Genomic DNA, 13,849 nt, shown 5'->3' with positions numbered 1-13,849 from the left:
GGGTTGACAGCGGAGAGCAGGAAGAGCAATCCATCCATCCACAAGCACACAGAGTTGTCAAAAGTCAAAAGAAATAGACAGTTATATCAAGCCTTTTTCATGCACTTTACTACTTTAAAACAATGCATAATAATTATAACTCAGAATGTTTCACATATTTTGAATGTTTTTTTCCCCCTTTTAATTACAGTAAACTACATAAATAGATACCTTCCAGTTGGGTGTATCTCTTGTCCATTTTTTAACCATTTAACTTCTGCATCTGGATTGGCCACTTCAATTTGCAGTTTGATCTTGTGTCCCTTTTCAACTTGGTAGGCTGGGTCCAGCTTCCTAAGAAAAGCTGTGAATAAAATAAGGATGAAAAGCTAAGTCACAACTATTAGAAACAAATCAAAACAAAAATACTTCTTTGATGTTACATTTTTTTTTTTTTTTTTTTGCTGTCTTTTTGGGCTTTTACATGCTCAAATGAGCATATAACAAATAAACCTTTGGTGTTTTCTATTGAACAGGTCCATTTCAAGCTACAAAACTGCTAAATGTAGGCAAGCACAGTCACTTTTGTGGTCTGTAAGGTTTAAAAAAGGGCTACAAACCTGCACTTTTCTTCTCCTCTTTTTTCATTTTCTTGAGTCTCTTAAGCATCCCCCGCAAGTCCGTGATTCCATACTGGAAGGCGATCTTTTCATACTCTGATGGTGGAGCCTTCTGGAGGATTTCCCATACGTCTACGTCAGGCTCTGTGCTCACATGAACAGCTCTGCAAACCCACAACAGAAGATGGATGTTGATCAGGACAGGCAAATCAAGTTTGAACATCTTGTGTCTTCACAATGTTTTAATATTTTTCTTTTAAAAGATTATTCATGCGATAGTTCACCAAAAAATGAGAATTCTGTGATTATTTACTCACCCTTTTTTTTTTTTTTTTGTCCATACAATGAAAGTCTGTGGGGTCCAAAACTGCAATGGACCCCAATGACTTTCATTCTATTGATAAAAACAGTTGAAACATTCTTCAAAATGTGTTGTTTTGCAGAAGAAAAAAGTGATACCGGTTTGGATTGACATAAGGGTGAGTAAATAATGACAGAATTTTGGGGTGAACTATCCGTTTAAGGCTCAAAAATAATGGCAATATAAGCATGAAGCATATTCAGTACATTATTCATTCAAATTCTTTATTAATGTATAGAAATGCAATTTACAACAGCAAATATATATTAATAAATGAGATCAATATTAATGCATGTTATTAATAGATTTTTATTCTGTATTTCTAAAAAAATCTTACCGTTGGCTAGTTTTTAAGAAACTGCTGTACTTATGTAGAGGCAGAACCCAAGCGTCAAGCATGGTAAGACAAACCACAGCTGATTAATTGCACATTATCAACCTTTCAGATCATATAGCAACAAACTGCTAGACCATCAAGACAACTTTACATTTAAACAAAAAAGCATGCAGAATCTACATTATGGCCTACAGAAAGTTTTTCCTTTTAATATCTTACCTTCATGTGTCTCTTGCATTTATTAAACCAAATAAAGAATTAGAAATTCTTTGCATAAACGTACAGTGTTTACTGACATAACCAATTTGCTATGCTGTCGTGGCAGAGTCAGTGAATGTGGGATGAATGCCGTGGGATGTAGAATTGTGTAGGAATTGTGTGAGTTCTAGGTTTATTAATGTGATTAATTAGGAGTATATGAGTATGATGGAGTTTGCTAAAAATAAGTCAAACATGACTATCTAGTTCCAAAGTGGTTGTGCAGTCTGCGGAGTGGAAATACATAGAAGGACTAAAGTTGGAAATCAGTGGCTGATTAGGAGAGAGAATAATCAAGGCATCACACGCACACTTAGCATTACAACACTCGACATTCCTTCATGCACAAGCAGTCAGTTCAGTGTGACTCACTTACTCTCTGAATATGGGAGTGGCACAGCCACAGAGGAGAAAAACAAAAAACAATTATACATAGATGAGCCTCAAAATTGTGCAGGTAAATTGGAACAATTCATCAACAAAATGAACATCAACAGAATTCATACGGTAAGGTACCTGTATTTTATTTAAATCATTCACACCTTATATAGCTCTATTAAATAAACATAGAGTGGAGTTCAAACGTCAGACAACAATTTGAAAATCTTAGTAACTTTGGTAGCAGCAGGAATGATGAAAAAGGAGCAGGATCTATGACAGAAGTTTTTAATAAATAAATCAAAATAACTAAAATATCCATGAACTGGAACAGAACAACCACATCCACAATGAAAATGGACAAACTGAGGTCTAGATATACACAAACTAATCAGGGGTAAAACAGGACAGGTGTGACTAAATCAATGAACTAATGAGTAACCATGGAAACTAACCAGAAGCGGGAACAAGGAACAAAGGAAACAGGAACAGAAAACAGTGCAAAACCAACTCAATAGCTATGTTTCCATCCAAAGTTGCAAATTTAACTTGTGCACAAATTTGGAATATCGGATAAAACATTTGTGAATAAAGCACTGTTTCCATCCAGTGAGTCGAAGAGAACAAAATCGTCACTTCCTGATAAACTGGCGCTAAATATCACTAAGAAAAATGGAAGTTGCTGCAGTAGAAGCCACTGTATATAATAATTTCCATATATAATAAATTACTTGAGCCTCAGAGCACAAGTATGTTTTTTATGCTCATTTTTTTAAATTTATGTGCATCTTGGCATTTCCATTTGTTTTTTATGCGATATCCCAAAATGTGCATAAAAATAGGTGAATGGAAACATAGCTAATGTCAAACTCAAACAGATCAAACATGACAAAATCCCTAACAATGGAAAGTTTTACAATGTTTAAAAAATTAAAACAAAAGAAAAAAATGATGTAAATGAATAAGAAATGTTCTAGATTTTGTTAGATTCATCTAGATTGTAGGGCACTATTCACTTAAGCATATTTGTGACACTGAGCATGTGAACTCCTTTGTATTAGTGTTTATTCTTGATATTCTCGCTTCCATTGAAGAACGCTTTTTGGATATTTCTCAAATCATTTCAGCTCGAGTACTGATGGGGGTAAGGGGGGAAATGAAATACTAAGACATTCTGAAATTCAGTTAAATTTTTCAGGGCATCATAAATTGTTAATAATAGTCATTTGTTCAAAAATGCATTATATTACTGTATTGCAAAATATTGCATTTTCACAAGTGGTCTCAGACTTTTGGACTCCCACTGCATTCATTGTGAATTCAAGTTTTTGGCATGGATAGACAATTAATGAATCTGATCATGTTTTAGATGTCTCAAGACTTACCTCTTTTTTAGTAAAGCACTGAAGTCCAGTTCACCCGAGTCATCACCTCCATCTGTGCTACTGTAGGGGAGGAAGGAATCAAGAGCCACAAAACATGAGCATTACTTAACATTACAGAACTGTTGCATTCTAACCTCATTACATTTTCAAAATTGGAGAAATCTTTTAACAGCTTCTCCAACATTAAAATGCAGTCATTTTAAAAACTGAAATGTAATTAATGATTATGTAAAACAACAGAATATCAAGTATGTTGATGCATATGTCATGTTCAGGCTGTATTATTATGCATAAAACATGTATGGAATGGATATACACTAGTGTTCAAAAGTTTGGGTTTTATTTTTTTTTTATTTTTTTTTTAAGTTTTTGAAAGAAGTCACTTCTGTTCACCAATGCTGAATTTATTTGAAAAACTACAGTAAAAACAGTAATATTGTGAAATATTATTACAATTTAATTAACTGTTTTTTATTTTAACATATTTTAAAATGTAAATTATTCCTATGATGGCAAAAAAATTTTTTACAGCAGCCATTATTCCAGTGTTACATGATCCTTCAGAAATCATTCTAATATGCTGATTTGGTGCTCAAGAAACATTTCTTCATTATTAGTGTTAAAAACACTTGTGTTGCTTAATATTTTTGAAGCTCGATCATTTTTTCCCGTATTCGTTGATGCAAAGAACGTTCAAAAGAACAGCATTTATTTGAAATAGATTTTTTTATGTTTTTGATCAAAAGTGTCGTCTCTTTTGATCAATTTAATGCATCCTTGCTGAATAAAAGTTAATTTCTTTCAAACAAAAAATCTTACTGACCCCCAAACAGTGGTGAACAGTGGTGTATACTGACAAATACAGAGCACATATGAGGCAGATGCACATATAACACATGCAAATAATTTTCTGAGGCAATAGAAACTGGAACGGAGCTCCACTACTCTGTTTTTAAAGTGCCCATATTATGCTATTTTAAAGGTTTCTAATTTTGTTTTGTAGAGCCATGTTTCCACCAAAATTTCCCTGCACAATTTGTCCCAGGAACTTTTTCCCCCTCAGAGCTGTAGCTGTCTGCGTTTTCATCGTGGTCTAAAATACAGTGAAGATTAGGCAAATTAGTCTGGTGATGTAGAACTGTGCGCGACTTTCCAGTTCCCGCTGGATTTTGTCCTCCGCATATAAGCTTAATAAAGCCTGACCCTCATCATTGGTCCATCGGTCATATTTTTTATACTCCACTGTTGATTCAAATAGCAAACAACTCTTACTGCAAGCACCGCAACAGACTTTTAAAAATTGTGGTTGAAATAAAATGCTGCATGGAATCAACCAATCAAAATGCTGCGTGAACTCAATCAGCATGTTCAGCGCCCAAGTCCCACCCCCAAAAGTTCCTGAACTTTGAAAAAAGAACTACTACGGATGTGGAACTTATTTTAATTAATGACAGAATTTTCATTTTTGGGTGAACTAACCCTTTAATATTGCTGGTTACATTTACTTATATATTAAGTAATATTCTTCAAAATTCGATAGTAGTTACATGTTACTGCCGTGGATATTCCAAATAGCCTATGCGTTTAGACCGCCACCTTCGAGAGCATCAAAATTCGCTCTAGCTGCCCTGCCAACAACAATTGGTTGCCGCCGAACTGCGTCATAGCTCATTACCATAAAGTTGACCTGGGGCACGTTCAAGCTCGAACCGGTGCACAATGTTTTGCCATAGATTCGGGTTAAACGACAAGTAACGACCTGGAAACGGTGTGCAACGGGGTTTGACATACATTTTCTCTTGTTTGGGGGGTGTGTCAAAAAAGTCAGCACAATCAGCAGCAACATGTATATAAACCACGCGGTATTAAAGAGACAGCTCGCACAATGGGTCCAAGTAAAGTCGTTTACAAATGTGTCCGCTGCAGCTCGGTATACGCAACAATTGAAGATATTAGAAGACATGTTTGTCGTAAGAGTTTTATAGTAAAAATATAGCATATAAATTCTTCAAAAAGAACACAAAGAATGGCCTTCTCAGCTGCCATAGTTGCAACTGTTGTGTCATCAGAACAGTGTGTTCAATGCACCACCATTTCCGTTTAAAAAAAGTTTTGCAACATTTTGTCGGGGCTGAACTCTCCTCGACGCCCAAACCGCCCAAGACGCGTCGTGCCACTGGACACGTAATTTGCTTAGTTGTAATTCATAGGCAGGGATTATGCTAATTGCGACTGAGTGTGCATGCGCGTCCTATTTACAAATGACTGGAATCATACATACGTTTAACTATCAAGGGCCTGTCCAAAAACCCACACTCGTAGTCTTGGCAACTAGAAAGCACGTGCACGCAACAGGAAGTATGTGCGGATTGTGTGCAAGACTGTCCTAGGTCTTAAAAATGCCAAAGCTCAGTGCCCTTAACGCACCAGACTACTGAACAGACATATAGAAGTTTATTTTAAAATGCAAATTACTGAAGATCAAAATAAAGCTCTTTAAACACTTGCATTTTTACAACACTATATGTGTGTCCCATTGGGTAATCAAAAGTTCTACACACACTTGCAGTCTTCACACAAACTTGAACACTTGGGCCAAATACAGGAAATACCAGTATGTCATGTAAGTCGACAAGTGGTCAAGTGCAAAGATCGCAAGTGTGGATATTTGGACAGGCCCTAAGTCTTATGTTTATGATGTGTTTGTGAATCCGGAGGAGAGTTTTCGGGAAGGTCCATTTTACTACACTGAATTTATTCCATTTACTGTAAAGTCTGATCTTTCAAACTTTGCAGACCTTTTACATTCACAAACAGCTATATAGCACACTACATGAAAAGGTAATATTCAAAAAAGCATAATAGGGGCATTTTAAAGGCGTTTTGTTGGAGGATGTCAAAGATGAGGGTAAGAACACAGAAATGCTGATGCACAGAAGAAATCCATAGCAGATTCCTGCGATCACATATCAAAGACCCAGGAGGCTGTTTAGTTATTGTAAGGCAAAAAGTGATAATCTCGACAGTAGAGTCTTCATTCTTATCTGTAAAGCAAATATTTAAAAGACATATATGTATGACCCATGATGCACTGTCTTTAAAGAACTTCTCTTATGGTTTGACGACATACATCACCATGGAATGAAGAGGAGCAACAAAAGAGACACGTCACTCAAAGTTTGCACAGCTGGTTCCACTGATTTTGTCAAGTTATCAGCCACAGTTAAGAAGTTGATGTGCATGATGAGATTTCTGTTATTATGTTTCAAATAACCAGAATTAAAGTATTACAAAACAGTCACGGACATAGTGCGGTTTCTGATTAAACTGGTGGCAATGTTATTAGTGGAATCCTCTAATTTGCTCACTCTTAATCAGTGTCTGCACTTGAGAAGATCAGTGGACAGGGAAATCATATTCACTTTAAACCCCTCTGCCTTTGATACGCCAGTAATGAGTGTTGGGGAAATTGCCCTTCTCACAAAAACAGAGAAAATGGTCAGAAGAGAACAGACAGGAAATGAGAGTCAGAATGAGAGTTTGCAAAAGATCCTTGGAGAGTGAGTCATAAAGCATCAGCAATGACTAATATCACTCACTCCCCTTAGATGTTGGCAGACAAAGGGAGAAGATTGAAAAGGACAGAAAGAAAAGGGCAAGCTATAACAGATGACTGACAGAGGGACACGGATGGACACTCAAGGACTCAATGATCTCTTTTTGATGACAAATCAGAGGGTTTGGTTGAGTAAAGACAATGAGAGTGCTGTGAATATATCCCCTGCTGCTGCAGCAAACCCCTATACTTAGCTACCTTCCAGGTTCTCCCATCTTCTTCTTACCACCTGCACTGGTGCTCCTGGGTAATCAGCAGTTTCAAAAATGGTTAATGCAGTATACATGCAAAATTTTAAATCCCAAATATGGACTCAAATGCTATCTTTTAATGCAAAACAAACCACAACAATAAGCACTAGGATCTATGCACACAAAATCATCAAACCTCAAATCAGACAAGCAAAAAAAAAAAGTTAGCATTTTAAGTTGCTAAAATGGCATGATACACCTTTTTAATTTTATGAAAGAATAGTTGAAATCAATACTTTAAGTTATACTTTATTAAATGTAGAAAAATAAATACTCACGTGCGTCTAAATGCAGAGCGAATATCAAACCCATCTGTTGTACGAGCCTCTGGAGTATAATACACAGAGTGAAAAACCACACATTAGCAATTAATTTGGCACAGTTATAATTATTATTCATTCCTTGTTATTTATCAAGCACGCATATGGTTCATCTTATTCAAACTGTTTTGTCAGACTCAAAATAAAAGTTTGGGTCTTACCATGTACTACTAGGTCAAAATTACAGCTGTCAAACTTGTCTCTAGATGACACCTCACAACGATAGGCTCCAGAAAAGTTGAGTTTAGCTGCAATGACATGCATCTCAAATGTGTACACCTGAATAGGAAAAAAAAAAAGGGTTAATTTTACTGATTTTTCACTTTCAAAATATTCTAAATGTATTGTGTATTATGTAACTATTTGTTTATTGTCAGACCTTATTGTTGCGGTCATAGTGCTCTTTGAGTTGCAGGTGCTTTCCTGACTTGCTGGCCAGATCCATCCACTTTCCTTTGAACCATTTTACTGTGGGCTTCTTCAGCAGAGATTCACCACACACCCGAGCAACAAAGCTAATGTTCTCACCTACATAGGAGGAACAGATTGGAAGAACGTTTTCACTTCATATGCATTATCAGTTTCTTATTGACGCGAGGCACTGTCACTTACCTGCATTCACCTCCCCACTGTGAGGCTTCTCTGTGAAGAGACCAGTAAGATCCTGCCTTGTGTCAGGATGATGACTCTCAGGCAGAGCTTAAAAACGAACAGAAAAGGTAGGTTTGTTATTTAGTCAATTTCAGTCATTTTAAATGTGTAATTAAATAAAAAGCATAATTAAATATGTCCGTGTGTTTTTCACCTTCAGGTGCTACACCATCTAACGCGGGTCCACTGGTGTCTGGTGCTTTGCTTTCAGAAGGTGCTGGTGGAGCTTCTTTAGGTTCTTCAGGCTTAGGATCCACAGCTGCAGGATCTGGGGATACGGCTTTTTGCAGTTCCTTCACTGCAAAAGTGCAAAAATTCTTAAAATGGCTTTCTGACAGATGATAAAAAGTGGGAATTGCCCATCTGGGTGAGAGAGGTTTCCATTTTATTGATAAATTTACATCATATTAAAAATGCAGTCCCTAAAGCTTTACTTCCACTACTAAGGCCTTAAGCTTTACTTCCTGCATCTATATATCACAAAAAGGTCTGGGTCAAAGCAAGATGCTAATTCTTTACCTCACAGGGCTCTTGAGTATAGCTTTTTAAACTTTAGCCAAAAAATTCAGATATTAAAAACATTTTAGATATATTACCACCCTCAAAACACACTCTCTGTCTATTATTGAACATGTTTTGCATGCAATGTTTTGTTCTCATGGGTCCTTTTTAACTTTGATATCACTCTCTTCTAATGGCCACACAAATTAGCACTTGCTTTTATCTTCCTCTGTGGCTGGATAGATGGCTCTAAACACCTGATGTATAACCAGTGATCTATGTAACGCTGGTATAGAGACTTATTCAGACAGGATTAGTTTTACAAGGGTAGGTGGAATAATGTTATTTTACCACAGGACATCTGTAATATTAATGGCCAGTTTACGCAGGATAAGAAATTTCAGTAAAACTACCAGAAGTGGGAGTGGTAACTCGATTTACGCACTGTCGTCACCTCCCTGTCGTCATGTGCGTATAATGTTGCTCCCTGATATATCATTATTATATTATTATAATTAAATAAATATAATTCTATTATAATTAATTACATTCTGATTGGATTCTGGTGGTAATAGGCACTTACCTAAAAAGCTAAAAGATGTTTTGTGCCTCTAACAAGTGCTTTCGATCGTCTTTTTGATCTGAATGGTATGTGGAAAACACTTGAGGTTTGCCACAGACTTGTCCCACCACCTAGAAGGCAACTGAATGCTTCTTTGAGTGCCTCCGTACTTGAAAAACAGCGGAAAACTACTTTTAAACAGAAAATGACGCAATATTTATGTACATATTTACAGCTGGTCTATTCGCACGGGATTAGCATCCCATTTTTTATATTAGGTTATTTTTCCGGACCTTTTTACAGAAGGCACCTCTCCATGTAAAACTAATCCTGTCCGAATAGGGCTTTAGTTGCAATATGTCCAGATGAAGCACATGAAACACTGGCCATTTATACTCAAGCATGCTTTGGCTATAAAAGTAGCACTAATACTTGTTATACTGAACCTCTTTCATTGACAGTTCTGTTTGTACAAGGATAATTGTGTTGAATTTTTCTTTTTACTGAGAATCAATTTATCAGGAAAAATGCACTAAAATAAATAACCTAGTTTGACAACTAAATGTTAGTTTGACCTTCTTGCCCCTGATTTTATTAGGCTAACTATTCCTCCAGTATTTAATTGAATCCACACTTATCTTCTCTTTTTTTCTATGCACAGTCCTAACAGGATCATAACTAAGCTCTATGAACAGACACTAAAGGTTAAGAGTTTGAAGTGGGGAACAGCTATAAGAGGTCTGGTGAGTTTCCAGATTCTACAGCAGGCTGAGAAATCCTTACAAATAGTGATAGCATGCTCAGAAAAACAACTGGTTACAACTCCAGAGAAAAGTGAATCAGAAAGGAGAATTGGTTATGGTGCTCTGTGACAAATGAACCAAAGGTGGGGTAAAAGTGAGGTAAATACAGGAAAGACACGAGTCACAATCCAAAAATCACCCACCTTCTAATTCTTTTATCTTTAATTCAAATTTGACTTTTGACATCCCAGCAATAACAGCATATCCCACTGCATCCTCGTGGACTGCATTGTTTATTGTGAGAGAGTGCTTATTGCCCTCTGCTGAGATGGTATATTTGTCACTAGATGAGATGTCCTTGGAGTCTCGCTGCCATCTCACTTTCACATCAGGCTTCTCAGTCTCAGCTTCAAATATGACTGTTGCCCCAATCTCAGCAGTCTGAGTCTTTGGTTTCTTGGTGAAAGCTGAGACTAAAGGAGTGAGTGAGGGAAGGTCAGAAGGAAAGGATTCATGTCCAAAATTTCCACCTCAAGCTCTTATCTCTGAAAATGTCTTGCCCTGATCCTCTTTCCTCTCTAGCCTCTCTGATATTGCATATTTTAAATGGTCCTCAAGACTTTGTGGTCTAATGCCTATATGTCTCTAGATGTCTCAGACCCAGTATATTCTATCGTTTAGAAATATAAGAAAATGTGTACCATTTAGTCATCATTAAAGCTCGGTAGCCTAGAAGTTTTAGACAAATCTAATTTATATGTAGCCTACAATATATCATTTTTGTAAAATTTTTTGCAAAGTTGTCACTAAACAGGAGTGCGTTTCCCGTACATTGACGACGTACATCAAAAAGTATTTAGTTACAAATTACAAATACTTACTCATCAAATGCATTCACACGGGGCGTCCCCGTTAACACTTCTCATTTACTTTGAATGGGTGACGTCATGCGGTGCCGAACTGAATTGTGGGTCGCTTCACTCGCGTTGCTCGTGGCAAAAGGCTTGTTTGAGATGCATCGGCGCTGCGCAGACCGATCGGCGTATGACATCAAAGTACCGCAAGAGCGATTCAAAAGCGTCATCTGCTCTCCAATCGCTCTCATGGTACTTTGATGTCATACGCCGGTCGGCCTGCGCAGCGCCGATGCATCTCAATCAAGCCAAAAAAATTCTCAACTTTTCAAGCGCCAACGCAAATGTCAGCCAATCAGATCGCCTTATGCAAATACCCTAGCGTTGACGCTAACCAATTGCACTCATGCAACACCGGAAAGTAATGTGATTGGCTGTTGTCACTATGACGGTCGTCTATGACTATCACTATGATCAAAATAAAGAGCTTATGCTGCGCTCACGCCATAACTACCGTAAGTAAGAGATGGCAACCCGTGACTCGAATTTATCTTTAAGTTGTTAATGTTCATTATTATTGTAATGTTATGTGCTTTGAGACATGAGGTAATTTAATGCTGTCTCTCGTGATACTTTTGCTCCCCGCAGTGCGCGTTCATGTGTTTTGAAGGAGGCGTGGCTTTGGAGACGCTCTAAAGGGAGGGTGGGATCTTAAGCTTTCAAAGCTAGCTCGCTATTGCTAGCCTCTCCGAAAATGACCCTACCCTACCTTTAAGCCTGGTGATGAAAGTTATTGTATGCGAGAATAAAATAACATATTTGTATGTATGTTTAGTATTTTAAATACAAAATACTTTCTCTCGAAGTATTTAATTACAAATTACATTTGATTTTTTCTTTGTTAAAGAAAATACAAATTACAAAATACTCAAAAGTAATTAAATACGTATTTTAAATACATTTAATTAAAATACTGCCCAACTCTGCTTACCACAGCTCGAGAGCTGTCATTCCAACCACACAAGTTTGCGATGCAGTTTGCTAATGTTTGTTTGAACTATGGTTTCGGGAAACACCAAATAGTTGAACTATGTTAGTAACAACGGAACTTGCGATGTTAGTTGGCTAACGATGCTTTTGGGAAACGCACCCCCTATTAACTGGTCAGGGTCTAAAATGGACTCAGACTTTATAATTTATGTGACCCTGGACCACAAAACCAGTCAAAAAAAGTCATAAGGATAATTTTAGGAAATTTAGATTTATACATCATTTGAAAGCTGAATATATAAGCTTTTTTGTTAGGATAGGACAATATTTGGCTGAGATACAACTATTTGAATATCTGGAATCTGAGGGTGCAAAAAAATCTAAATATTGAGAAAAACGCCTTTAAAGTTGTCCAAATGAAGTCCTTAGCAATGCATATCCACTCACAAAAATAAATTTTTGATATATTTACGGTAGGAAATTTACAAAATATCTTCATGTAACATGATCTTTACTTAATATCCTAATGATTTTTGGCATAAAAGAAAAATTGATAATTTTGACCCATACAATGTATTTTTGGCTATTGCTACAAATATACCTGTGCAACTTACGACTGGTTTTGTGGTCCAGGGTCACATATAAAGTAATAAAATAGAACCATAACACTGACTGACAATGTGGAATCCACATTCAAAACTAAAAAAACAATTCTAAAACCTCCCTTTGAAAGTTTTTACACTTAGTGGATTTGTAATGTCCTTATTTTTATCTCCAGTAAAAAAATAAATAAAATAAAATAAAAAAAAAAAATATATATATATATAGTTTGCCTTTAAAGTTCTTGGTGTGCATTTACCCCAAGTAAAGTAATTCTCCAGGAATTCTGTAAAAATACTAACACGAGCTTAATTGAAAAAAAAAAAAACATATAGTAGTATAAAATGTATATACACAGTAATTTGATATGAATAGGGGGCAATAGTAAACTATTTTTCCCTTTTGACAATTTAAGGTGTTGCTGGAACTTGATCTTCATGGCTATTGTTACTCACATGCCTTGAATTATTAACTGCTTATTCATCGTTCTTTTTCACTTTGAGTCACACATCTTCAATCGCATCAGTGCAGATGGTTCAAACATAAAGCAAGCCAACTCTCTGGGTTTAAAAATAGAGCATGCGCTCTCCATTGAGAACTGCAGTCCACATTGACACAGCCACAGGTAGCTGCTAGATGGATTAACTGGGATCTATTTCTGTTGTTTATCAAGTACTGGTCCCTCTCTTGCCATTTCAAAACCTCTGGTATCCACATTGTCTTTGTTCCACTGCTGCATTCAGGACCTTTATGAGGACGCATTTTAATTTGAAATGTAGAGTTGAATGTCTAATAGAGGACTGATACGTGAAAGGCAATTGTATAGAGTGAAAGAGACAGTTCATGGAGTAATTTAAGTAAGCCAGTGTGCAAGCCAATAGTCACTGGATTTTGCTGTGAGCTGGGATGGGAAGGAAAACCATTTCATGAAGGTGACTTATATCATTAAACTTATACTAGACGCTGATGCTTGCCATACAAACATTTAAATCCTAGGTGTCTTGTCACTCAAAAAGCCTTCAAAAGAAAAAGTGATATCTGTTAAGTCATGATAAACTTAAGAGCATATTGCTGTTGAGATGTCCTGTTATAAATCTAAAGCAGTGGTTCTCAACTTTTTTGACTCCAAGGCAGCCCGTTGTCCAAGACAATATTCGAAGACCCTTCAGTTTAAGCTGATATGTACCTCTGGTATTTCTGGTGTAATAAAAATAAATAAACTCAAAAATATTATGCCAGTTTAATATTGTACAGCTTTATTTTAGAAGGTAGTATAACTACATATAATTTCTAAGATGCTTTGGGGCTCCACTGTAAGTTTGCAGAGTACCCCTGTTTGCACACTGCCCCTGGTTGAGAACCACTGGTCTGGAGCCATTGAAATACACCGAAGAGATTGAAAAAGGGATGAGAAAGTGTCTGCAGATGGATTATGTGACTACC

General features: G+C 36.6%; 1 protein-coding gene across 1 annotated transcript in view; it reads right to left on the bottom strand.

The window, feature by feature from the left end:
* The window catches only part of mybpc3 (myosin binding protein C3), a 38,487-nt gene that overhangs the window by 23,884 nt on the left and 754 nt on the right, over positions 1–13,849 (bottom strand). Inside the window, exons 2-13 of the mRNA XM_051900961.1 lie at positions 10,166–10,435; positions 8,311–8,454; positions 8,118–8,204; positions 7,885–8,033; positions 7,667–7,784; positions 7,464–7,512; positions 7,133–7,177; positions 3,319–3,378; positions 1,932–1,934; positions 1,298–1,321; positions 600–763; positions 211–343 (exon numbers count right to left, since the gene is read on the bottom strand). Of these exons, the coding sequence (XP_051756921.1) occupies positions 211–343; positions 600–763; positions 1,298–1,321; positions 1,932–1,934; positions 3,319–3,378; positions 7,133–7,177; positions 7,464–7,512; positions 7,667–7,784; positions 7,885–8,033; positions 8,118–8,204; positions 8,311–8,454; positions 10,166–10,435 (1,246 nt within the window). The remainder of the gene's footprint in view (positions 1–210; positions 344–599; positions 764–1,297; positions 1,322–1,931; positions 1,935–3,318; positions 3,379–7,132; positions 7,178–7,463; positions 7,513–7,666; positions 7,785–7,884; positions 8,034–8,117; positions 8,205–8,310; positions 8,455–10,165; positions 10,436–13,849) is intronic.

The sequence above is a fragment of the Ctenopharyngodon idella genome, chromosome 7 (assembly GCF_019924925.1).
Source record: "Ctenopharyngodon idella isolate HZGC_01 chromosome 7, HZGC01, whole genome shotgun sequence".
In the NCBI taxonomy this organism is placed as follows: Eukaryota; Metazoa; Chordata; class Actinopteri; order Cypriniformes; family Xenocyprididae; genus Ctenopharyngodon; species Ctenopharyngodon idella.
This window is presented reverse-complemented; position numbering and strand designations above follow the sequence as displayed.